Source organism: Pan troglodytes, chromosome 14, assembly GCF_028858775.2.
Source record: "Pan troglodytes isolate AG18354 chromosome 14, NHGRI_mPanTro3-v2.0_pri, whole genome shotgun sequence".
NCBI classification, from domain to species: Eukaryota; Metazoa; Chordata; class Mammalia; order Primates; family Hominidae; genus Pan; species Pan troglodytes.
The window spans coordinates 28,443,136-28,467,153 of NC_072412.2; the positions used below are offsets into that span (position 1 = coordinate 28,443,136).

General features: G+C 38.9%; 1 protein-coding gene across 2 annotated transcripts in view; it reads left to right on the top strand.

Moving 5' to 3' along the window:
- Nucleotides 1-24,018, top strand: part of MTUS2 (microtubule associated scaffold protein 2) — a 481,365-nt gene that overhangs the window by 246,367 nt on the left and 210,980 nt on the right. For both annotated transcript variants that reach the window (XM_024348494.3, XM_054665152.2), the window contains exon 4: nucleotides 6,934-7,095. In XM_024348494.3, coding sequence (XP_024204262.2) covers nucleotides 6,934-7,095 — 162 coding nt within the window. The remainder of the gene's footprint in view (nucleotides 1-6,933; nucleotides 7,096-24,018) is intronic.

Consider the following 24,018-nt stretch of genomic DNA (forward strand, 5'->3'; position numbering starts at 1 on the left):
TGTGATCACAACTCACTGCAACCTTGACCTCCTGGGGTCCAGAGATCCTCCAGCTCCAGCCTCCCAAGTAGCTGGGACTATAGGTGTGTACCACCATGCCCCAGCTAATTTTTTTTAAAATTTTTTGTAGAGACAGGGTCTCACTATGTTGCCTAGGCTAGTCTCAAACTCTGGCCTCAAGCAGTCCTCCTGCCTTGGCCTCCCAAAGTGCTGAGATTACAGGTGTGAGCCATCATGCCCAGCCTATAAAAATTCTTTATATATTTTGTATACCAGACTGTTATCAGATATGACTTGCAAATATTTTCCCCAATTCTGTGAGTCCTTTTGACTTTTTAAAGTGTCCTCTGAAGCACAAATTTTTTATTTCATTGCAGTCCATTCACTTCCTCTTAAGTTTTATTGTTTTTTAGATTTAAAAAGTCTTTGTTAATATTTTTATTTTTAATTTTTGTGGATACATAGTAAGCATGTATATTTATGGGTTACATGAGATATTTTGATACAGGCATGCAATGCATAATAATCAAATCAGGTAAATGGGGTATCCATTATCTCGGACATTTATTCTTTGTGTTATAAACAATCTAGTTATACTCTTTTAGTTATTTTTAAATGTATAATTAAATTATTTTAATTATAGTCACCCTGTTATCCTAGTAAATACTAGGTCTTATTTATTCTATTTTTTGTACCCATTAACCATCCCTACTCCCTCTGCTCCCACCCACCACTACCCTTCCAGCTTCTAATAACCATCCTTGTACTCTTATCTGTATGTGTTCAGTTGTTTTAATTTTTAGCTCCCATAGATAAGTGAGAACATGGGAAGTTTGTCTTTCTGTGTCTGGCTTACTTCACTTAATATAATGACCTCCATTGCTGTTGTTGCAAATGACAGGGCTCCATTCTTTTTTATGGCTGAATAGTTCTCCATTGTATAGATGTACCACATTTTCTTTATCCATTCACCTATTGATGGACACTTCGGTTGCTTCCAAATTTTGGCAGTTGTGCATAGTGCTGCAACAAACATGGGAATGCAGAGATCTCTTCAATACACTGATTTCTTTTCTTTTGGGTATGTACTTAGGAGTGGGATATATGTCTTCTTCTCAACTTGTTTGAGCTTTAGGTGTCACATCTAAGAAACCATTGCCTAATCCAAGATCATTCACATTTACACCTTTGTTTTCTTCTAAGAGTTATATATTTTAAGCTCTTACATTTAGGTCTAAGATCTATTTTAAATTAGTTTTTGCTAATTTAAAACAAATTATGGTGTGAGGTAGGAGTTCAACTCCATGAGATTTTGATAGATGCAGTTGATCAGCTCAGGGTGTCCACACACTGTGAGGAATGAACTGTAGGAACTGTCCCTGGAGGAAGAATAAGAATATTGCATTCCCCAAGGATTTGATGCTGAAAGAGCATTTTGTCCTAACAGTTTAATGAGAAAATTGTAGAGAGATTCGGTTTATGTATTGAACTGGACCCAGCTGGATTCTGTAATCATGCGGAATATATAACCTTGCAATTTTTCAGTAATATATATACCTTTTATTTTACTCTAATGAAGGAGATCTTACCTTGCAAATGGTAAGTTGATGATGTGATGATTCGGATATCTACAGAAGATGACCACTGTTCAGCAGCGAAGCAAGAGGCTATAGTCCTTTAGTTCCTGTGAGCAGTGGAATACCTTCATCCTTTGGGGAAAATGGTGTGATGGAAGTAGAGTGTCCCGCTGGCATGGGCACATGAAGGGGATTAAGGAGAATGAGCTGGCCACCAACCAGCTCAATATTTAAGAATAGTATAGGGGGCTGGGCACGGTGGCTCATGCCTGTAATCCCAGCACTTTGGGAGGCCGAGGTGGGTGGATCCCCTGAGGTCAGGAGTTCAAGACCAGCCTGGCCAACATGGTGAAACCCCATCTCTACTAAAAATACAAACATTAGCCAGCCATGGTGGTGGGCGCTTGTAGTCCCAGCTACTCGGGAGGACGAGGCAGGGAAATCACTGGAACTCAGGAGGCAGAGGTTGCAGTGAGTCGAGACTGTGCCACTGCACTCCAGCCTGGTGGACAGAGGGAGACTCCGTCTCAAATAAATAAATAAATAAATAAATAAATAAATAAATAAGAAAAAAGAATAATATAGGGAAATTCTCTCAATGACATATGATTGTTTACTGGAAATGCCTCTTCTCCCTACTTCATACCCTTCAACTAACAGTTATTAACCTCTTTTCTCTATGGTCTCTTACATTTCTGCATGTCTTCTAAACAGAGGTATTGACAGTGCCACCCACTAACTGCCAGCCTTGCCTCAGTCCAAAATATCCTCATAAATGTTGATCCCCAGTGGAGTAGTGCTGCCCCTCTTTGGAGACACTTGTTTTCATGTTTATTTTTTCATGATACTAAGCCTTCTTTGTATCTCTATCATGTAACATGGTCCTAGGGTATAATTATTACTCAGCATGTTTGCTGATTTTACATCTGTGCTTGCTTTTCTTTCAGTTATGTTGCAGTCGGAAAAAGAAGACTTAATTGTGTCCATTGAAAATGTTGACATTTTTCATGGAACTTAACAAGCTGATTCTGGAACTTATATGCAAAAGTAAAGGGCCAAAGATAGTTAAGACAATTTTTAAAGTAAAAGTTCAAGGTTGTGATCTTTGTCTTATACAGGTTTATATATATACCAGGTTTATATATATACAGGTTTATATATATACCAGGACTGATCTTACATTGTAGTGAATAAATGCAGTATGGCATTGGCACGGTGATAGACAAATAGACCAATGAAATGGAATAGAGAACTCAGAAATGGAGCCTCACGTGGCAGACAGTGGATATTTGTTCATCACACCACTCCCTTTTCCCCTGGACATAAACTAAACTACATTTTCCAGCCTCCCTTGATGGCTTTTGTGACTGAGTTCCAGTCAGTAGACTGAAGGCAGAAGTGATCCACGCCACTTCCAGGCATGGCCCATGAAATTTTCCTGTGAACAGTTCACTTTCCTCTGTCTACCAGCTGACTGTTAAGTTCTCAAGAGATCTAGAGTAGGGCAGAAGCTCAAGATGAAGAGAGCTTTGGTCCCTGAATTCATCCAAGGAGAGCATGCAAGGCAGCAGCCCATCCAGAGCACCTGCAAAAGATGATTCATGATCACAAATTAAACTTTTGCTATGTTAAGTACTGAAATTTTGGGGTTGTTTGTGGGTCTGCCCCAATAAATCATGTTTGAATGGAAACTTGGCGTATAACAGCTGGCTTGGCAGATAATGCAAGGAAGTTAGACTATTTAATATATAGGCCTGGGACAGCGGGCTGCTATATAGAAAACAACACCAACAAATTCAGTCTCTTCCCTATGTAACATTCTAGGTGGATTGATGATGTAAATGTGAAAACAGAACTTTAAAACTTTTCAAACAGTACATAGGAGAACATCTTTATGATTTCAGGAGAGAGATTGAAAGTCTAAGACAGGCAAAATACAAATCAGGAGGGTTGCATTAAAATGAGAAAGTTCTGAATAAAGGCACCATAAGTGTGAAGACAAGCCAGAGACTGGGAGAGTATTTGAAATATATCAATATCCAATATACTGATACCCAATATAGAATCCAATAAAGAATGTGTCCAGACTATTTAAAGAAGTAAGGCTAACCACCTCAATTATGGGCAAAAGTTATGAATGGGCATCTTATGGAAGAGAAAAACTTGAGTAGCCAATAACTATGTGAAAAAAATCTCAGCCTCGCCACCTGTCAGAAAGGTATAAATTAAAACCAGTTAATAAAATTAAAACAGTTGCCAAAATTAAAATCCAGTGATGCTACATTTACTATCTCTGGTTAATGTGAATTGCAACAAGCAATTTGGAAAGCAATTTTGAATATCCAGGAAACTGAGCAAACTTCCCTGTGTCACAGCAGTTTTTCACTGTCAGTGGAATTGATGATGTTTCATACTTCTTAAGCTTGATGGTCAGTTGTGTTACCCTCACCTTTTTGTATGTCTGAAATCGTTTATCATATATTTTTAAGACAATCATACTCTCACTCTTCTCTTTAGTCTTTCATCCTACAGGTATTATCAGATTTACCTCAATCCTTTTCTTTCTTCTCACGTCGAGCAGCCCATCTGATATTAATCCTTGAATACTTTCCAAGTGGTTTTCCCATGAAAAACTGACTTGTTGTAATAACTTAGCCCTAGAACTTAAAATTAGCCTGTACATTAATAACTAACACATTGAGCATACTATATATATCAGATACTAAGTATTTTTTCATAGCAACTCTTACATTACTTTTTAAAAAATTTCCTGGCTTTAGCTCCTTTAATTCTCACAACAGCTCTGTGAGGTAGATTATCACTATCCCCGCTTATGAATGAAGAAACTATGATGCAAGAGAGGTGGTAGGTAGAGGAGGTGGTATTCAAACCCTAGCCATCTTGCTCCCAGATCTGCACCATTAACCACCTTGCTGATGTTTCTTCGGTGCTATGGTCAAGTGGAAGCGTAGGTAAATTTCCTGGGTTGTTCAGGCTGGAGTCGGTTCAGATTGTTTGGGAATGAAAAGACTGAATTAGCCATGTGAACCATTTCCACTGGCTGAATTCTCCAGAACATTTTTCTGGCTCACACAAGCAGTTTATTTCCAGTTGTTTTCTTCCTCTTACCAAGCAATGGTTTAATGTTGTCAGCATTATTGTGAAGTACTGGGAGCATTTATAGAATTGAACAGCCATTTCCAAATTCAGAGTATTTTTCATTTACTGAATAATGCATCTTTAATTACCAGCCAACTTAAGCCAGTTTTCAAAGAGTGGAACTGTTTATTGCCAGCTGTCTCCCATAATAATAGATAAGAACAGTGTTTTATATTATTTTATTTCTTGGTAATTCAAGCCCTCCCTCAGAGGGAAGTACATAGTTCCCTGATACTTGTACTTCAAACAGATGAATTACTTCCCAGCCTGGAGAGCAGCCAAATCTCTAAATTGACGTGTTCACAGAATAATAAATTTCATGTAAGAGAATGATGCCAGATGCAAGAGGATTTGATACAAGTGCATTTGAACTCTACAGATGATATAAAATATTTCTCTTCTTAAGAAATTTTCATAAATTGTTAAATAAAAGACTGTGAGAGATTTTGCACTCAATTCAGCTTCTGCTACACATTTCAGTGAACAGATTATTCTGGCAGTATGTCAGCAGGAGGCTAGACATTAGATAATTACTCGTGAAATATTTCTAGTGGTTGAGCCATGCCCCATGTGAAAATATCATTCAATCCCTGAGAGAGCCTCTGAGTTCTAGCACTGGACTGGTGCATCCACTGGATAATTCAGAAGCTGAGGCTCACTGTTTTTGCAAGTTCATGGTGTTGCTTTTCCTGGTTAGGTTTGCATCAAACATATTTTTTATCTGCATTATTTTTTATCTGACACCCAGGATACAGTGCAGATCCTTTCAATGGAGTTTCAATGCATTTATTTTCTTTGCGTAGATCAAATACATTCTGTTAGTCCTATGCAGAACTATTTTAAAAACCTTGCACAGCACCTTAAAAGAACTATAGGGCATAGGTCCTGTTTTAAGAAATAGTGCATTCTTTGATTTCTTCCTAAATATGCTTTTCTTTAGAAACAACAGAAATCTCCACAATTTTAAACAGAATTTCAGGTGTTAAGAGAGAGAAAAACAACAATCTCTTACTCTAAATGGTTGAATAAAATGCCTGGATATTAGGAACACTAAAGCCATTTTAATAATATTATCATTTTTATGCAGGCCTTATCTAAATAGAATGTTTAGACTAACCTTTGAAAAGGATGAAAACAAAAAATTTAATTCTTTACTAAAATATTGTATACTTCTTCCAGCTGTCATGGCTTATTTTTCATGGTAGATGGTCATATTCCTACCACTGGACTGTTTTATTCCAAACAAGTGGTAATCTCCGTGCATTCAGGCTCTCTAAATTAATAGATTAGCCTCACAGCTGTACTCAGAAGTATATTAGAAAGACTTACCCTTTAACAGAGAATAGATAGTGATGTCATTGTCTTTAAGAGATTGAAAATGTATTAACCACAAGGTTTAGAAAGATATAGAAGAAAAGTTTAGGCCAAACAACTTTGCGTATTTAAATTTGACACAAACACAATCCCAGTATGCCATATCTTCAGAGTCTCAGAGCAGTGGATTATAAACAAAGAGGCTCTTTCTAAATTGACTAGTAAACTGCAATTATCAATAAATGTCTTCTACCTTGGAAGTAATTCACGGTCCTCACAGTTTGGTGAGGCCTCAGCTTTTCAAACAGAAAGCTTGCTTGAGTTTCAGAGAGATTCTCTTGTCCTCATGCTCTCTACCCCTCTACCTTCACCCCAAGCCTCCTCTTCTGGAGGTCAAATGAGCGAGATTTCAGGGATCTCTGAATAAAATTCCTGGGCTCATGGTACATGTGTATATTCCTATTCTCACTTCTCCTGGGTCACTCACGCTGTATTTCAAAAATAAAAGGCTCTTCATTCTGAGTTATCAAATAAGTGTTTATTATATACACATACATTTGCACATACACATAAGCGAACTGTGTGTGTGTGTGCGTGTATGTATGTATGTCTGTGTGTGTGCGTGTGTGCATGCAGGCTGCTCCTGGCTTTTGTGGAGCCCCTTTTAGTGCACGGGATTTGTGTGACAGATACTTATGCAGTGACTAAAGGGAGTTCTTTTCCACATAGGGTTCCAGAAAAATACTTTTCAAGGTCACTCACTAAGAATCAGGTCAAGTTCTAAAGCAGATGACAGCAGTAGGATTGGTTGGCAAGTGCAAATGGTGAGGGCTCCATCCATTTTTCATGAAGTTATAATTAACACACTGTCTGCCTCCCACAGGTTCAACCTTTGGGAATGAAGAACAGCCAGTTCTGAAGGCATCTCTGCCTTCTAAGGACACACCCAAGGGGGCCGGCCGGGTGGCCCCTCCAGCATCCTCCAGTGTGACAGCACCCCGCAGGAGTTTACTTCCAGCACCAAAATCTACTTCCACACCCGCTGGTAAGACTTTGTGCCTTGGAGAGGCTCCATGGTGGAGTGCCCTTTCTGCATTAATAAAAAGTCTTTTGAAAGACCCTGTGTACATCAGTTATTTAGAAGGGATGATTGATTAAATGATAGTTAATAACAATAATACCACTGCTTTTAAGGCACTTTCATATATTCATGTTTAAATTCTCGTAACTGCCTCTCACTCTTCCCATGACTGGTAACCCTTTGAATCACACAGTTTCCATTTCAGAAAGCAAGAACCAAGCTATTTTAAGCAAACTGGCATTTGGCTCAGGGAAGCGGGTGCTGACAATATCATCGCAAGGACTGTAGGATAGCAAGCTTCAGGCTGCGCTTCCAGGAATGAGCCCCAGAACCCCAGAGAGAAGTACTGCCTTTGCAGCAGTCCGGGAGTGCCATGCTCCTGCTGGCTCTAGGCTCACATCTCCAAAGCTAGGATCCAGGGATGGATCCACTACTCCCATGGTAGGGTTGGCTCTAGAGCCACACTGTGCCTGCCAGATTCAGTCCAGCAAAACTGATCCCTGTGCCCCACCTGTGCATACCCACAAAGCTAGTGACTGGACATGCAGAATTCAGCTGATTCAAAGGTGTAACTAGCACAGGTGCTTGTCAGCAGAAAGTGCCGAGGCAGCATCAGTGTGGCCCCTGCTATGCTTCTCCTCCCATCCCTCCCACAAGTACATCTATTTGCCTGCAGGGATGTTTGTGTATCTTGTTCCTAGCTTTTCTTTTTCTACATCATAGAAGGCAAATTTATCAGGATGGTAGAATGAATGTTGAGCCCTAATTCACCATAGATGGCTCATCCATACCAGTGTTTATTCCTCCATATTTTTTCTATGCTTGTATCAATGTATCATCATATCAATGTATATATATATGTAAACATACGGGTTTTATAGGTATTTTTAAATGAGACTGCATTATATCAATTTTTCTACATGTTGCTTTCCTTACTCAATGTAGGTCATAGAAATACCCTTGGCAATGGTAGGGCTCATTCTTTTCAATGGCTGCATGCTGTGGATATGCCATGATTTATTCAATTATTCCTTCACTAGTGGGTATTCATTTTGCAACCAGTATTTGCCACAACAAACAATGCTGCAATAAACAGCCTTGAGTGGGTGGCATTGTTTCTATGGGATTAGTTCCCTGGAGTGGTGTTGCTTTGTTTGATGCATTAATAGATATGGATAGATTGCCTTTCAGAGAGGCTCCACCCATATCCCTGCTAGGAATAGGTGTTATCCCTTTCTAGAATTTTGGTCTGCTTGATGGGAGTGAAGTATTATCCCAAAGTTCTTTTACTTTGCATCTCCCTGACCACTAGACTAGCTGGAGCCTCTTGCTCTAGCAGCACCTTGCAGTTCCCTTTGTTAAGAGTTAAATTGGCTCATTTAGTTTTGTTCTTCCTCAGGGGAAGGTAAGCTTCTGGGGGTGGTGACTGTGTCTGTTTTAACACAGCATCCTCATTGCCTGCCACAGTGACTGACTCACAGTAGGTATTTAACATCTGTGGGTTAATTATTGAATCAACAAATGAATGAATGGATATCACATGGCATTTGAATCTTTCAGCTACAATTTATTAACAGTTTGGCCTTGGTTTAATTCGAAAATAATTAGACAGCCCTATGGTATGTTAAAATATGGTGGTTGAATCAACCCTATAGCCCAGTGTTTCTCAAGCTTTAGTGTATCAGTGTCACCTACAGGGCTTGTAAAAACACACATTACTGGACGCTATCCCCAGAGTTATTGGTTCAGTAGGTTTGGTTTGGGGCTCGAGAATTTGCATTTCTAACAAATTCCCAAGTGGTGCCTCTAGACTAGGGATTACACTTTGTGAGCCACTTGTAGAAAAATGGGTTAGGAATTTGAAAAGACAGTTCTTAGAAAAAGGCAAAGGGCTCTTAGCCATATGAAAGGATAATAATCAGCCTCACTGATAAGAAGAACGTAAGGTGAAACTACAATAGATTATGATACCCTACCAATTATACTGGCAAAAATCCAAAAGTTTGACAACATATTCTATTTGTGAGGCTGCAAGCAAACAGGCATTCTCATACATTTTTGGTGGGAATATAAAATGGTACAAATAGGAAGAGGAGTTTGGCAGTATCTAACAAAATCATACGTGCATTTATTCTTTGACATAATAGTTTCACACCGAGGAGTCTTTCCCAAAGGTAGACTGACAAGAATATAGTACATGGAGTGATTCACTGCAGCACTCTTTGAAGTAGAAAAAGACTGAAAACAACTCAAATGTCCATTAATAGGGGGCTCACTGAACAGATTGTGGTATATCCACAGGATGCGGTACTATGTAGCTGTTACATGAATGGGGAAATAGCTCTTTGTATTAACATTACTAGAAAGTGATTTCCAGGAGGTCATTGAGCAATAAAAGATGGAGGAAAAAATGTAGTCGACTATGTTTTATCTAAACAATAGGAAAATGTTATATATGAACTTATATTAAGAAAAAGCAATAGAAGAATAAGCTATTTTTTTAAAAAAAAAGATGGCCTTCAGGGTGAAAGAAGGAATAAAAGGAGAGAATAGAGATACAGGTTACTGATACATTTTGAATGCACCTTGTTTTGTAGATGTAAAATTACATAGACATTTTACACAATTATACATTAAATGTTAAAAGATAATATCTAAAACTCAAAAATGAAATTAAACAAATGGAAGTAATTGCATAGCCCGTTGATGGCATAACCACACAGAGAAGTACATTCCCAACGGTATATACCTCAGATTCAGAAAGAATTGCAACGAAAATCTGAAATTATTGGTGGTAGTGTTAGTATTGTGATTCTGCATCTGCTGTTATTCTGAACATGTGTATTATGGGATGAATGCGATTAGGGGTATTATAGGATAAAGTCAGAACTCATCTGAAATTTATCTTTAAAACAATATTCTCAGCTCTATCTACTGGAAAGTTGTAAGTGGTGACTAAACCAGTCATAATGAGCACTCCTAGAGCCCAGGTTGTGATGTCTGAATGGACTTCCCAGTAGAGGGAGATAGGGATCCTTGAAGAAACAGCTGTTTCAGGTCTAGGACAAGAAATGTAGATCCTAGAACATCTTGCCATGCTAGCTGGCTAAGAAGAATATAAAAACTATGAGGATTCTGTTGAAAGGACCTACGGGGTCAACTTGAATAAGCTCCTACTGGCAAAAAAGAAAAAAAGGAAAAACTGAAAGAGTTTGAATATCAATAAGATTAGTATTTACAATGGATGAATACCCATCAATGAGGGCATATGATAAAAACCAAAACCAAAAAAAAAAAACCTCCAAAACTAGTCACATTGGAGGATGCTAGGAAATGACCTCATTATTTTAAAATCTGGTAAATAAAGGAAAAGAAAAGCCTTTTAGTAATTTCTCCTACTCAGTCTGTATCTCAAGATAACCAAATAGCTGGTGAGGGGGAAGTTTCTCTTTATAAAAGTATTCCAGCTAATACAAAACACATGATAAAACATCCCTTTTTGCCTCTTCTGATGAATGAGTTGATAAAAGCAATGATCATCAGTATGAGGAATCAACAGACTTTACGAACTGTCCAGATGGAAATATATACAAATTACCTGGGAATTAGTCTTTGGGGGAAAAATGGATTTGGTGCAGCCTCTGGAGTTAACTACTGATTTACTAGAAATACAAAGGAATGCAGAGAAGCACGTTAAAAACACCATGAGGATTGAATCAGCAAACCTAGACTCTGGGAAGCTCTATGGGACACACCCTCTGATGTACTCGGCAAGAGCAACAACACAAAGTGTGACAAATAAAAACCAAACATCTTTGGGGAAAACGAAGAGGGCATGGGAACCTGTAGATTACAAAAAAATGTAAACATATAGGCCAATTTTGGAGCTAATTTTAGATCCTAATTCAAACAAACATTTGAACAAAAATTTGAAATTCAAACAAAAATTCAAAAAAACTTTGGAAGATATTGGGAAAATGTGGACACTGGCTATATGGTGATATTAAGGAATTATTGTTAATTTTTTGTTTAGACAAGTCTCTCTCTTTTGCCCAGGCTGGAATGCAGTGGCGTGATCTTGGCTCACTGCAGTCTCCACCTTCTGCTTTCAAGTGATTCTCCTGCCTTAGTCTCCCAAGTAGCTGGGATTACAGATGCGTGCCACCATGCCTGGCTAATTTTTGTATTTTTAGTAGAGTTGGGGTTTCACCATGTTGGCCAGGCTGGTCTCAAACTTCTGACCTCAGGTGATTTGCCCGCCTCAGCCTCCCAAAGTGCTGGGATTACAGGCATGAGCCACCGCACCCGAATTATTGTTAATATTTTGAGTTTGATGTATTTGTGGCTATGTTTTTAAAAAGAGTCATGTTTTAGAAATTCACATATATGAAATGCTATCTGGTATTTCCTTCAAAATAACCTAGGATGGTGGTGAGCAGAGTCTATGACATAAAAGATGAAACAACACTGGCCACACGTTGCTCATTGTTGAAGCTGGGTAATGGAATACAGTAAGTTAACTCAGCTAGTCTCTCTAGTGTCTGTTTAAAGAGTTATATAATAGCATGGTAAAATGTGTAGAGAGAGTGGCTGTTTTCATGGAAGTGAAGTTAAATGGAAATAAGGTATTTCAGATGTTGAGAAGAGGAAAAGCAGGTAGTGTGACCATAAGTTTCATTACTTTTCCAAGTGTTTCTGCTACATGAGGGATTTCTGAAAGCCATGCACTATCTATCTGTCTGTCTGTCTATCTATCTATCTATCATCTATCTATCTATCTATCTATCTATCTATCTATCTATCTATCTTATTTATTTGAGACAGTTGAGACAGAGTCTGGCTTTGTCACCCAGGCTGGAGTGCAGTGGCACGACCTCAGCTCACTGCAACCTCCACCTCCTGGGTTCAAGTGATTCTCCTGCCTCAGCCTCCTGAGTAGCTGCGATTACAGGCGTGTACCACCACACTGGGCTAATTTTTGTATTTTTAGTAAGGACAGGGTTTCACCCTGTTTTTGTATTTTTAGTAAGGACAGGGTTTCATCATGTTAGCTAGGCTGGTCTCGAACTCCTAATCTCAGGTGATCTGCCCGCCTTGGCCTCCCAAAGTGCTGGGATTACAGGCATGAGCCACCAAGCCATGCACTCTTGATAACAATTTTCTTCCACTTTGTATTACTTTATAAAACACTAACATATAGAATCTCATTTGCTTCTCACAAAGACCCTAAGAGGTAGGCAGGGAAACTATTACAGATGCAGCAAGTGAAACGAGTTGTCCAAGGTCACACAATGGCATCCAGAAATAAATGGATGTTGTATATGTTCCCAGTCCTTTTCTTACAATAATAGTATAAATATCCAGCTAAGGACTATCAGAATTCCATCTGTGGGCTGCAATTTGTCCATTACCAATAGATTGCATGTGTGTGAAGGGGGATGGTGTGAAGCAGGGCAATGCCCAGGGCTTTGTGCTTCAGGCCAGGCTCTCTTTGAGATTACCCGGTTAGGAGTTCCAGTGGGGATGCCTTAACCTCTGTGTGGTCCTTCCCTATTCTCGCTCGTGGTGGAGCACACCCCACACTATTTGCGTTTTCCATAAAAGAATGCATTTTTGAGAAGTGTGCTCCTTTCCCTAAAAGCTGACATCACTCTGTATGTGTGTGTGTGTGTGTGGTGTGTGTGTGTAAACATTCACCCAGTCTTCCCTCACTGAACACATGTGTGTTACTTTCTCCAGAGGCAAAATTTTAACTCTGTAAACTTGCTTGTCCCTTCTTATGATGAGCTATCCCTTTCTTTGTTGAAAACTCAAACATTCTTTCAAGCTGCCCTACAGGCATCTGATATTTACTAGACTTGCTTTCCTAGGTATAAATTTTTATGAGTGTAATAATTGCTTTTCTTCCTATTCCAGACCAAAGCACATTGAATAGTTTCTCCAGACTTACCAATTCAGTGATGAGGTTAGCGGGTATTATGTTGTGGGATAGGATGTTCTGGAGATGTGCACATGAGTGAGACACGATTCCTGTCCCCACAGGGTTCACAGGCTGATGGCGGAGAAGCACAGAGAAACAATTATTAAAACGTTGACCGATGTTTAAATGAGCTGCTATACAGCCTGACATGTGTCAGTCCTGGTCAGGAGGCTGCAGGCTCCCTCACTTATACAACTGAATGGCTAATACTGCCCTTAGTGACTAGACTGAAGGCAAAAGGAGGACAAGTGTAGAGGAAAGACAGTAAATCTAGCTTTAGACGAGATGAGTTTGAGGTGCCTGGGAAACCTCCATCTAGCAATGTCCAGTAGACAGCTGGAATAAGCCAAGAGCTCTAAGGAAAGTTTTGAGTTGGAGATTTCCATGTGGAATTCATGGGCTTATCCTTGTGGCTCTGGGAATGGAGGCAATGGGGATGTGAGTTTGCTTGGGAGGACATGGAAAGTGCAAAGGTAACTGCGATTGCCACCTTGCTAATACCAAAATGGGAGCAGCAGATGAAGAAGGCTCATCTGGAGAAAGAAGAGCTTTCAGAGCACAGAGCGGGGCAGCAGCTGAGGAAATGGAAGCCATGAGCTCAGACTGCTCTTTGAGGAATGGAAAGGGGAAGGGAAGGAGAATAGGATGGTAGCTTAAAGGGGAAGTGGGCAAAGGAAATTCTTGCTTTTTAGAATGAGTGACACTTGCCTCTGTGTATAGAAATGTCAAGAAAATGAGGGAGCAAAGGTGGGAAAAGTAAAGAATTACTGGAGCCAGGCCTGTTAGGTGGTGGGGGTGGCACTAGGGCAGGAAGCCAGGCCCTGCAGCATGGAATGAGGGGGCTGATATTGGAAAGGAGCTGCACCACCTTGTCTTTGTCTAAGGCTGGAGGCTCCACTTGACTTGGGAGATGGATTCTGGGGGAGTTTTGGCAAAATGGTTAACTCGCATTCTGCCCCTCCACTACCTACTGATTCACTAGTGAGAATGTGAGAACAGCAGGGCACTCCATAATGCCTGTCCATCATCACAGAGTAGCACCTACACCTGGTCTCAGCGTTTCACCTGCTGCATTTTAAGCGGACTCAGAGACTGCAAAACAGCCAAATCTGCTCTTTGTCCCAGGGTTGTTTTGCAACACTACTTTTTCTGGATTGACTTTGCATATGCAAAAACAAATCTAGCTGGGTTTAAAAAAAAATCCTTTATAAAAAATAAATAAGTGTTCTCCTATTTTTGTATAGCAAATTGAAATACCCTTTTTTCATACCATGTAACTGTAGAAGATTTTGGTTCAGGAGCACTGATGCTCATCAGAGCTCCAGGACTAAGTAGTAATTGAAGCATGTGATATAAACTGTTTTAGCTTTTACAGATATGTGACTAAACAGCCTTATATCTATAAAAACAGCAAAGCTCAAGTATGGACTAATGGATGGGATGGTAAAGATGCCTCACTCCTGCAGAGAGGCTGGGTGGACACCAGTCCAGCTCCGCCTGTCTTAGCCACTGGACTTGGGACAAATCAACATTAAGGAATCTTTTCATATTTCTCAGTCAGTTAAAAAATGTGTGGGGATAATAGTTCCTACTCCATGGGGTCGTTCTGAGAATTAACATAAATGAAAGGACATAGAACAAAGTAGGCATTTCTTTTTTTTTTTTTTTGTGACGGAGTCTTGCTCTGTCGCCCAGGCTGGAGTGCAGTGGTGCAATCTTGGCTCACTGCAACCTCTGCCTCCCGGGTTCAAGTGATTCTCCTGCCTCAGCCTCCCGAGTAGCTGGGATTACAGGCACCCACCACTGCACCTGGGTAATTTTTTTTTAAATTTTTAGTAGAGACAGGGTTTCACCATCTTGGCCAGGCTGGTCTTGAACTACTAACCTTGTAATCCACCCACCTCGGCCTCCCAAAGTGCTGGGATTACAGGCGTGAGCCACTGCGCCTGGCCCAAAGTAGGCATTTCATAAAGGCTATTTAAGTTTTAGAGGGTTAACTGGAATGTGAAGAAATTTTAGAGGGTTCAGACCCCTTCCAGTCTCTCATAGGCAGAAGATGGGTTTTAATGAAACCTACCATGGACTCTCCAGAATTGGTATTTATTGATGTTTTTGCTTTACCCCACCTCCACACCCCACATTCTGCTCTGCCCATGATCAAATTTCTTTTTCCCCTGAATTTCCCCCTCAGAAACCTCCATTCATTAGTGCAGAGGAAAACCATGTTGCCATGAAGAACTTACCTGTCATTCTACATATCTTCAATAAAGATGCCTGTACAATTCCAAAGTTAGGGGAGAAAAAGTGAAAACTGAAAAGCCCCTGTAATACTTTCGGTGCCTTTCTCTAAGGGATTATTTTTCCTGCTTTTGTCTATAAACCCATAATATTTACTTACCAGTTAAAAGGTAGCTCTTTCCTAGGTCATGTTCCCTTTAAGTTGGGAGTCCTGAAAACAGGCTGCATCTTGGTTTCCCTTTCCTGTAAGTGTCTCTGCTAGGAACATCTGTTTTTGTTTGTTTGTTTGTTTGTTTGTTTTGAGATGGAGTCTTGCTCTGTCTCCCAGGCTGGAGTGCAGTGGCGCGATCTCAGCTCACTGCAACCTCCGCCTCCTGGGTTCACGCCGTTCTCCTGCCTCAGGCTCCTGAGTAGCTGGGACTACAGGCGCCTGCCACCACGCCTGGCTAATTTTTTTGTATTTTTAGTAGAGACAGGGTTTCACCACATTAGCCAGGATGGTCTCGATCTCCTGACCTCGTGATCCGCCTGCCTCGGCCTCCCAAAGTGCTGGGATTACAGGTGTGAACCACCACGCCTGGCCAGGAACATCTCTTACACCCCATTCCCTCCCACACAACCTGTTCCCTCTTCCTCTCCTTTCTCTGGTGACACCTGTCTGTCCTTCAGGTCTTGACCTAAATGTTGCCTGTTCAGGGCTCTTCCCCTTGTAGCTCTGCTCACGAGTTTAGTTGTCTAATGATGTCTGCAATTGGCTGAAGTCTCTCTGCCCCATATGTGCAGTCGTGGCTGTTGTACTCATCCCCAAATCCTTAGCACCAACAATGGGCCCAGCACAAAGCAGGCTCTCAACAGATAGCTGCCGAATAAATGAAAGTTGCAATTCCCCTAGTGATTTGAGAGCACTTGCCACAATGAGTGCTCAGAAAGTGCCTGTGTCTTGTTGCAGATGGTCACATAATAAAGCAACAAGACAACCAGATATTTAAGATAAATGAGAGATGTGCCCTTTGCCTTTCTGTTAGTATGGCCTCCAGCAGGTACCCGAGAACCCAACTGTTCCAAGCCTCTTGTGGAACTGTCCAGAGGAGGTTGCTTCTTAGAGACACTGATAGCAAATCACAGAGCCTGCCTGGTAGAGGCAGCTCACAGCAGCCCCCAGCGCACCTCTCTCCTAGTTTCGTCTCTCCACTGTTGTTAACCCTGTGGTCTCCTCCTCCAGGGCCCACAGTGAGGGGAGCCCCAGCCACTGGAGAGCCAGTGAGACACGCCGTGGACAGTTCCTGAGTCTTGGCCCAAATCTACCAAGAAACTAATTTCAATGGTGTCTTAAGCCTCCATTTTTGTTTTCAAAAGGCATAAAACTTTGTATACATTTTTGCATCATTGACTCAGAGGGGAGGTACTAGGGTGTTTTAAACAAACATTTGTTTACACGGCAGAGAACCCCATGCCAGCCACTGGGCAGACCCTCAGCTGTGGCTCCCTGGGAACATTGCAGGTGTCCAGCAACCCCTGGTGGCTCTGCCTTTTCCAGCCTTTGAGCTGAGCTCACAGGTGATCACCTCCATCAGCCTCGGTCCTGCTGACCTCATGAGATGGTTGAGGTCGTAGGGCTCGCTCGTTTAGAATATGTCTTGTCCTTCTTTTTTCATTATCAGGAGACTAAGATCCATGAGGGAGAGGCCTTCATTTTGTTTCCCAGCTCAGATAGGAGGCCACACACATTGCCTAAAAACCCAGAGAAAATGGAATTGAGTTGTCAAGGCAGGACATAGTTGGGAAAACAAAGCAGAAACTCATTTTAAATGTAACCAGGACTTTCTTTTCTCAGTTTCATCCAACTCTAACATCTAAGCCCTCCTTGCATTTCAAAATCATTTCTGCTAAAAGGTAAATTTTATTACAGAATTTTAGCTTTGCATGTATCCTGTTGGTTTTAAATAAAGTCCAGTTTCTAAAATGAGATCTAGTTTCACATTACCTTGTTCTGTTATCAAGCCAATTAAAAAGCAGAAGGTAGGCATGCAGATTGTAGTTAAATCCCAAATAATTGGATTTCTTGGGACTGTGAGGTGTTTGAGTTATTTTAATTACTGAGATAACACTAACTCTTACTGTTTTAACCCTTGTTGGAAACACTTCTCAGCTGTGATACTTTGCTTCCTTCCCTTGGTGGCTCTAAGCTGATGATGGCTGAGCTCTTGCATGTCAGCGTCACCTGCTCAATTACCGTCACCCCCTGTTGTCCACTCAACGTGTACCTACAATAGAATGTACCCTGGAAGTACTTGGGCTGTTTCCTTTAACCTAGATTTCTGATGTGAGTTTTTGGTGAGTGATTCTTTTCTGGTTCACTCATTGAACAAACATCTGAGTGCTTGCTTTAAGGCACAGGTGACTTGGATTCAAAGATAATTAGAACAGTCTTAACCCTTGAGGGACTTGTAAGTAACTAAATGAATTTGTAATCTAGTAATTAGAGTGAGAGTGAGAGGCCTATAATCTTATTATCTGGACCCCAGTTAATTCTAGCAGATCAGGAGTTCACGGTACGATGGATTAAGAAAAGAATGACCTGAAAAAAGTTTAAATTAAATATAGTAAGTTTTATTGATGATTTATTTAATCACTTTCTATTATTTGTTTAATCATTTTCTAATTTATTTGTCATTTACTCATTTTTTTCATTTCGGAAAAGATCCAGTGTAGTTTGCAGTAAAGGGCACAGGATTATAGAGATAAAAATCTGAGTAATAGAAGAGAGAAGAGCATGACAAAACTAGGCTTAGAGCTTCTTGGCTAAAGGTAAAAGAAGAAACACACTCAAGGGAAAAAAAGAGCCTGCCATTGCATCAGGAGAGAGAAACTTATTTCCTAGCACAAATGTTAAAGACTTTAATTCTGTAAATTTTAAAAAGTTGTATTAAGCAACGTAATTGACAATTACTTTAATTATGTGTCTTAATTTTTTTCTGACAATGAAATAATTAGTTTAAAATGTGGGGATACGGAAAGTCTTTTTTAGTATGACATAAAACCTAGAAACATTTTTAAATGATAAAATTACATAAAATCACATAAAAATTTAAAACTTTCTACAATGAAAGACATCATAGAGTTGAGGAAGATGATAAACTGATAGAAAATGCTGCAACAAACTGTGAATATACATGCAGTTTAAACAACCCCTGAAAATCATAAGCAAAAAACAACTTAATTTGAAAAACAGGTAAAGATATGAATGTATATTTTACACACTAGAAGTACAAAGTGGTCAATGGCTATAAACATATGAAAAGATATTCAAATTTACTAATAACTAAACATATTCCCTTTTTAGAATGAGATACAGTCTTTTTAATACTGGATTATAAACCTTTAAAAAGATTTATTACATCCAGCGTTGGTAAGAATGTGGTACACAAACACTCTTGTAGTGTTAGTGAGAATATAAATTGGTACACTCTTTTGAGAGCAATTTGCCAATAACTATGAAAATTTATGTGACAAGTAATCCAGTATTTCTACTTCTAGAACCCTCTCAAAACATCCTTGTTCAAGCAAGAATGATATATGTGCAGGAACTTTCTATGCAGCATTGGTTACAATGCTAAAAAAGTTGGAAACAATCTAAATATCTGTCAATATGGAAATATGTAAATAAGTTATGATATAGCCATTTAATAAATGCTTATGTAGTTATTAAAAAATGAGATAGATCTACATGAATTACATGGAAAGATGTCCATAACATGTCATTAAAGGTAGAAAGCTATAGAACGCAATCTCATTGTTATAAAACTGAAATAAAATAAATCATTTTATGTATGCATTTTTGTAAATTTATAGAAAAATTTGGAAAATATCATTTAAATAGTCAAGAGCCATTATCAGTGTGGTGTTCAATTGGAGGAAAAGTTGTAATGAGGAAAAAGAACTTTCATTTTTAAATTTTGTTCTTTCTATATTGTCAGAATTTTTCCAGACATGTTTCAATTCTTGCTATAAAATATATACAGATAATTGAATAAAAAGGATAATAATTTGTTCTAAGGAAAGAGCGTGAAGGTTACAGAAAAAAATGAAACAAAAATATCTCAAAGCCTCACAGTTTATCATTAGACACTAATAACATATATTGGTATATTTCCTTCCAGTCTTTTCTCTATATGGGTATGATTTTTTTCATACCTCAGTTATTCTTTATGTATAGTTCTGTATCCTGCTTTTACAGTTAACGTTATATCCTAATAATTTTCCAATATCATGATAAATATGTGAAAAGCTTCTTTTTAATGATGTTGTAATAACTGCATATTGATTAACCATAGTTTGGAGAACTGCTTGTCTCCTGTTCATTTAGGTTGCTTTCAGTATTTCACTATCATGAAACAATGAAGTACAATTAATTTAATAAATTTATTTTGCAAAATCATATTTGTTAGGGGTTTTCAGGACTATTTTCAGGCTTGATGATTTCCCTAGAAGGGCTCATAGGACTTAGAAGTTGGTATATTTATGATTATAATGTATTACAATGAAAGGATACAGAGTAAAATCACCAAAGGGAAAAAGCTCATGGGGCAAAGTTCAAATGAAACAAGGCACAAGTTTCCAAAAGTCCTCTCTCAGTGGAATCACACAACATATACTTCATCTTTCCAGCAATGATGTGTGAAAACATGAACAGATTTTGCCATTGAGGGAAAAACATCTGAGCCTGATTGTCCAGGGTTTTTGTTATGGATCAGTCACACATACACACAGCATCTTTTCTATGTGTAAACTAGGCAAATTGATGCAGTATGGCTCAGGACCTTGGGCATGCAAAATGCTCTTGTGAGTTAGAACATTTAAAAGCCCAGCTCTCAGGAGCTGGCCAGTGGCCAATCATGAAACAGGCTCTTCTTGGAAATGTGCAGGGTTTAAGCAATTCAAGCCTGCTTAGTTACTCCTTTCCTACACAACGAGGCACAGGTTTCCCATATGTTCTTAGGATGCATTCTTAAAAGTGGAAATGCTGAGTCATATGAAGTATGTCTTTGAAAATAACATATTGACTGGCTGTTTCCTTTTTTTTTTTACTTTTATTATTTTTAATTCATACATAATTGTATGTATGTATAGGGCACAGTGTGATATTTTGATACACTATACAGTGTAATAATCAAATCAGAGTAGTGTATTAATCACCTCAAATATGTATCATTTCTATGTGTTAGGAACATTCAAAATCCAATCTTCTAGCTATTTGAGAATATCCAGAAATTGTTGTTAATTACAGTCATCTTATAGTGCCATAGAACACTAGAACTTACTCCTCCTATCTAGATGTACTTTTGTATCCATTAACCAACTTCTTCCTATACTCCCCTACCCCCTACCTTCCCCACCTCTAGTGACCACTATTCTACTCTCTCCTTCTATGAGATCAACTTTTTTAGCTTCCACATGTTAATGAGAACATTTAGTATTTATCTTTGTGTGCTTGGCTTATTTCACTTATAAAATAATGTCCTACAAGCTCATCCATGTTGCTGCAAGTAACTGAATGTTGTTCTTTTTTATGGCTACATAGTATTCCATTTGTATACATACCTGTATTAGTCCATTTTCATACCGCTATGAAGAAATGCCCAAGACTGGGTAATTTATAAAGAAAAAGAGGTTTGTTTAATGGACTCAACAGTTCCCCATGGCTGGGGAGTCCTCACAATCATGGTGGAAGGTGAAAGAGGAGCAAAGGCATTTCTTACATGACAGCAGTCAAGGGAGTGTGTGCAGGGGAACTGCATTTTATAAAACCATCAGATCTCATGAGACTTACTCACTATCATGAGAACAGCATGGGAAAAACTTGCCCCCATGATTCAATTACCTCCCACCGGGTCCCTCCCATAACATGTGGGGATTATGGGAGCTACAATTCAAGATGAGATTGGGGTGGGGACACAGCCAAACCATATCATTACCACATTTTCCTTATCTGCTAAATGAACACTTAGGCAGATTTTATATCTTGGCTGTTGTGACTGGTACTGCTGCCATAAACTTGGGAGTGCAGATATCTCTTGAACATACTGATTTCCTTTCCTTTGGATATATACCCAGCAATAGGATTGCTGGAGCATATGGTAGTTCTATTTTTAGATTTTTGTTTGTTTGTTTGTTTGTGAGACAGGGTCTCACTCTGTCACCCAGGCTGGAGTGCAGTGGTGCGATTATGGCTCACTGCAGCCTGGACCTCCCTGGGCTCTGGTGATCCTCCCACCTCAGCTGCCTGAGTGGTTGGGATTACAGACACACGCCACCATGCTTGGCCAATTAAAAAAATTTTTTTTTTGTAGAGATGGGGTCTTGCTACATTGTCCAGGCTGGTCTTGAACTCCTAGGCTCAAGCAATCCTCCCACCTTGACCTCCCAAAGTGGCATTAGCCACAACCCCCAGCCTATTTTCAGGTTTTTGAGAACCTTCCATACTGTTTTCCATAATGGCTATACTAATTTCCATGCCCACCAAGTGTGTAAAAGTTCCTCATTCTCTACGTTCTCACCAACGTTTGTTACTTTTTGTCTTTTTGATGATGACCATTTTAACTGGGGTGAGATGACCTCAGTGTGGTTTTGATTTGCATTTCCCTGATGATTAGTGATGATGAACATTTTTTATATACCTGGTGGCCATTCGTATATCTTTTCTGAGGGTTGTCTATTCAGCTCATTTGTTCATTTATTAATTGAATTATTTTGATTTTTACTGTTGAGTTGTTTAAGTTCTTTTTATATCCTGGATATTAATCTCTTGTTGGATGAATCATTTGCAATTTTTTTCTCCCATTCTGTAGGTTGTATCTTCAGCCTGTTGATTGTCTCATTTACTGTACAGAAGCTTTTTAGTTTTACATAATTCTGTTTGTATATTTTTGCTTTTGTTGCCTGTGCTTTTGAGGTATTCTCCATAAAATCTTTGCCCAGACCAATGTCCCGAAGTATTTCTCCTATTTTTTCTTCTAGTATTTTCATAGTTTCAAGTTTTACATTAAAGTCTTTAATTTATTTTGAGTTGATTTTTGTATATGGTAATGGGGTCTAGTTTCATTTTTCTGCATATGGATGTACAGTTTCTTAATATCATTTAATGAAGAGACTTGCATTTTACCTAATGAATGTCCTTGGCATCTTTGTCTTACATGTAATATTCTGTTGACAATTGAAAGGATGCATAAGTATTTTAGATACCAGGCATATAAATAACAAAAATATTTTATGAAAGTCGTTTCTCATTTCCTTTTTAAAAAAGATATGTTTGTTAAGAATTCTGTATGCATCATGCAGTATTCTTAGGGGTTTGTATATTCAACTTCTGATGCTCAAGGAAGCTGTAGTTCAGAGAGATTAAGTAACCCCCACACCCCTAGTCATACAACTTCTTTGTAGCAGGAATCAACCTAAGCCTGTTGGCCTTTAAAACCTGTAGACCTAACTTCTGCTATTTAAATGTTCTTACTTCGATGGAAGCCAATTAATTGCATTTTACTGAAGTTACCTTGATTGAAAAATACGACTTAGAGACTTAGTTATTCTTGCTAGTTACCTTACGTATAGTTTCCCAACTCCCCTACAGTAATTCTGAGGTCTGTTTACACTTGTCCCTCTTAGGGGTTTCAGATGCAGGCGAAGAGCTAATGCCCTGTCCTAAACATGTTTGAGGTATATGATCCACTCCTATAATATTGATTTCCTGTAAGTTCATAATGATCATTGAGATCAGTGTGATAACAGTGGAAAGTGTTGCGGATTTAGTGCTAATGATTATATGTGTACACACACACACACACACACACACACACACAAAAAAAAAACATGCTATTCAGTGCTGTGTAAAAGAAAGGCTCTCAAGTATTCCTGAAACTTAGCTTTAGTCATGTAGTGGTTCTTCCTCTCAAAATTTTTATGAAAAGTTTTTCTGCTGTTCATATGTCAAATACAAAATCTCTTCAGTGCATTGATCCATATAATTTTACACTAATAGTGGGGCTCTACCTGTTGACTTTTCTAACTGGCTTGCACTGTTGTAGCAAATAGGAAAATACTTGCAGCTGCAAATATTGATTTGAAGATGAATTACTTCTTGTCAATATGCCCTCTGATTCTGTCATATTGATATGATGCATTGTAGAAAATAAAATTCCTTTATTCAGACTAAGGTATAGAAGGATTTCTAGTAGTTGTATAAAAATGAGTAACTGATATATTATTATTTGAGTTCCTCTCTACCTAAGGAAAAACATTCCCTGGGAATAGGCTGCTACTCAGTAGGCTAAAGAAACTCTACTTGTGTCATAAAAATTAATTTTGCTTCTTGAAAAATAAATTGTTGTTGATTTCACACATTTAGGGATTTCTGGTCATACTGTAATTTAATAATATAAGTAGCTTGTTAACATCATCAAAATGTGTTTGTTGAGCACTTTGATGATGTGTACATGTGCCAGACAGAGCTGTTCTACCAAGTTCTCCTGGCCTTCCTCTCAAGTATCATTTTCTCTTTCTGTGCACATCTTTAGTGAAGAAAATGAGGAAGACCCTGCTAAAATAAAATATTCAGCTTTAGGAAAAAACAAAGTAAGAAATAGGGTCACTTGATTGCTACTGGAATTGTGGTC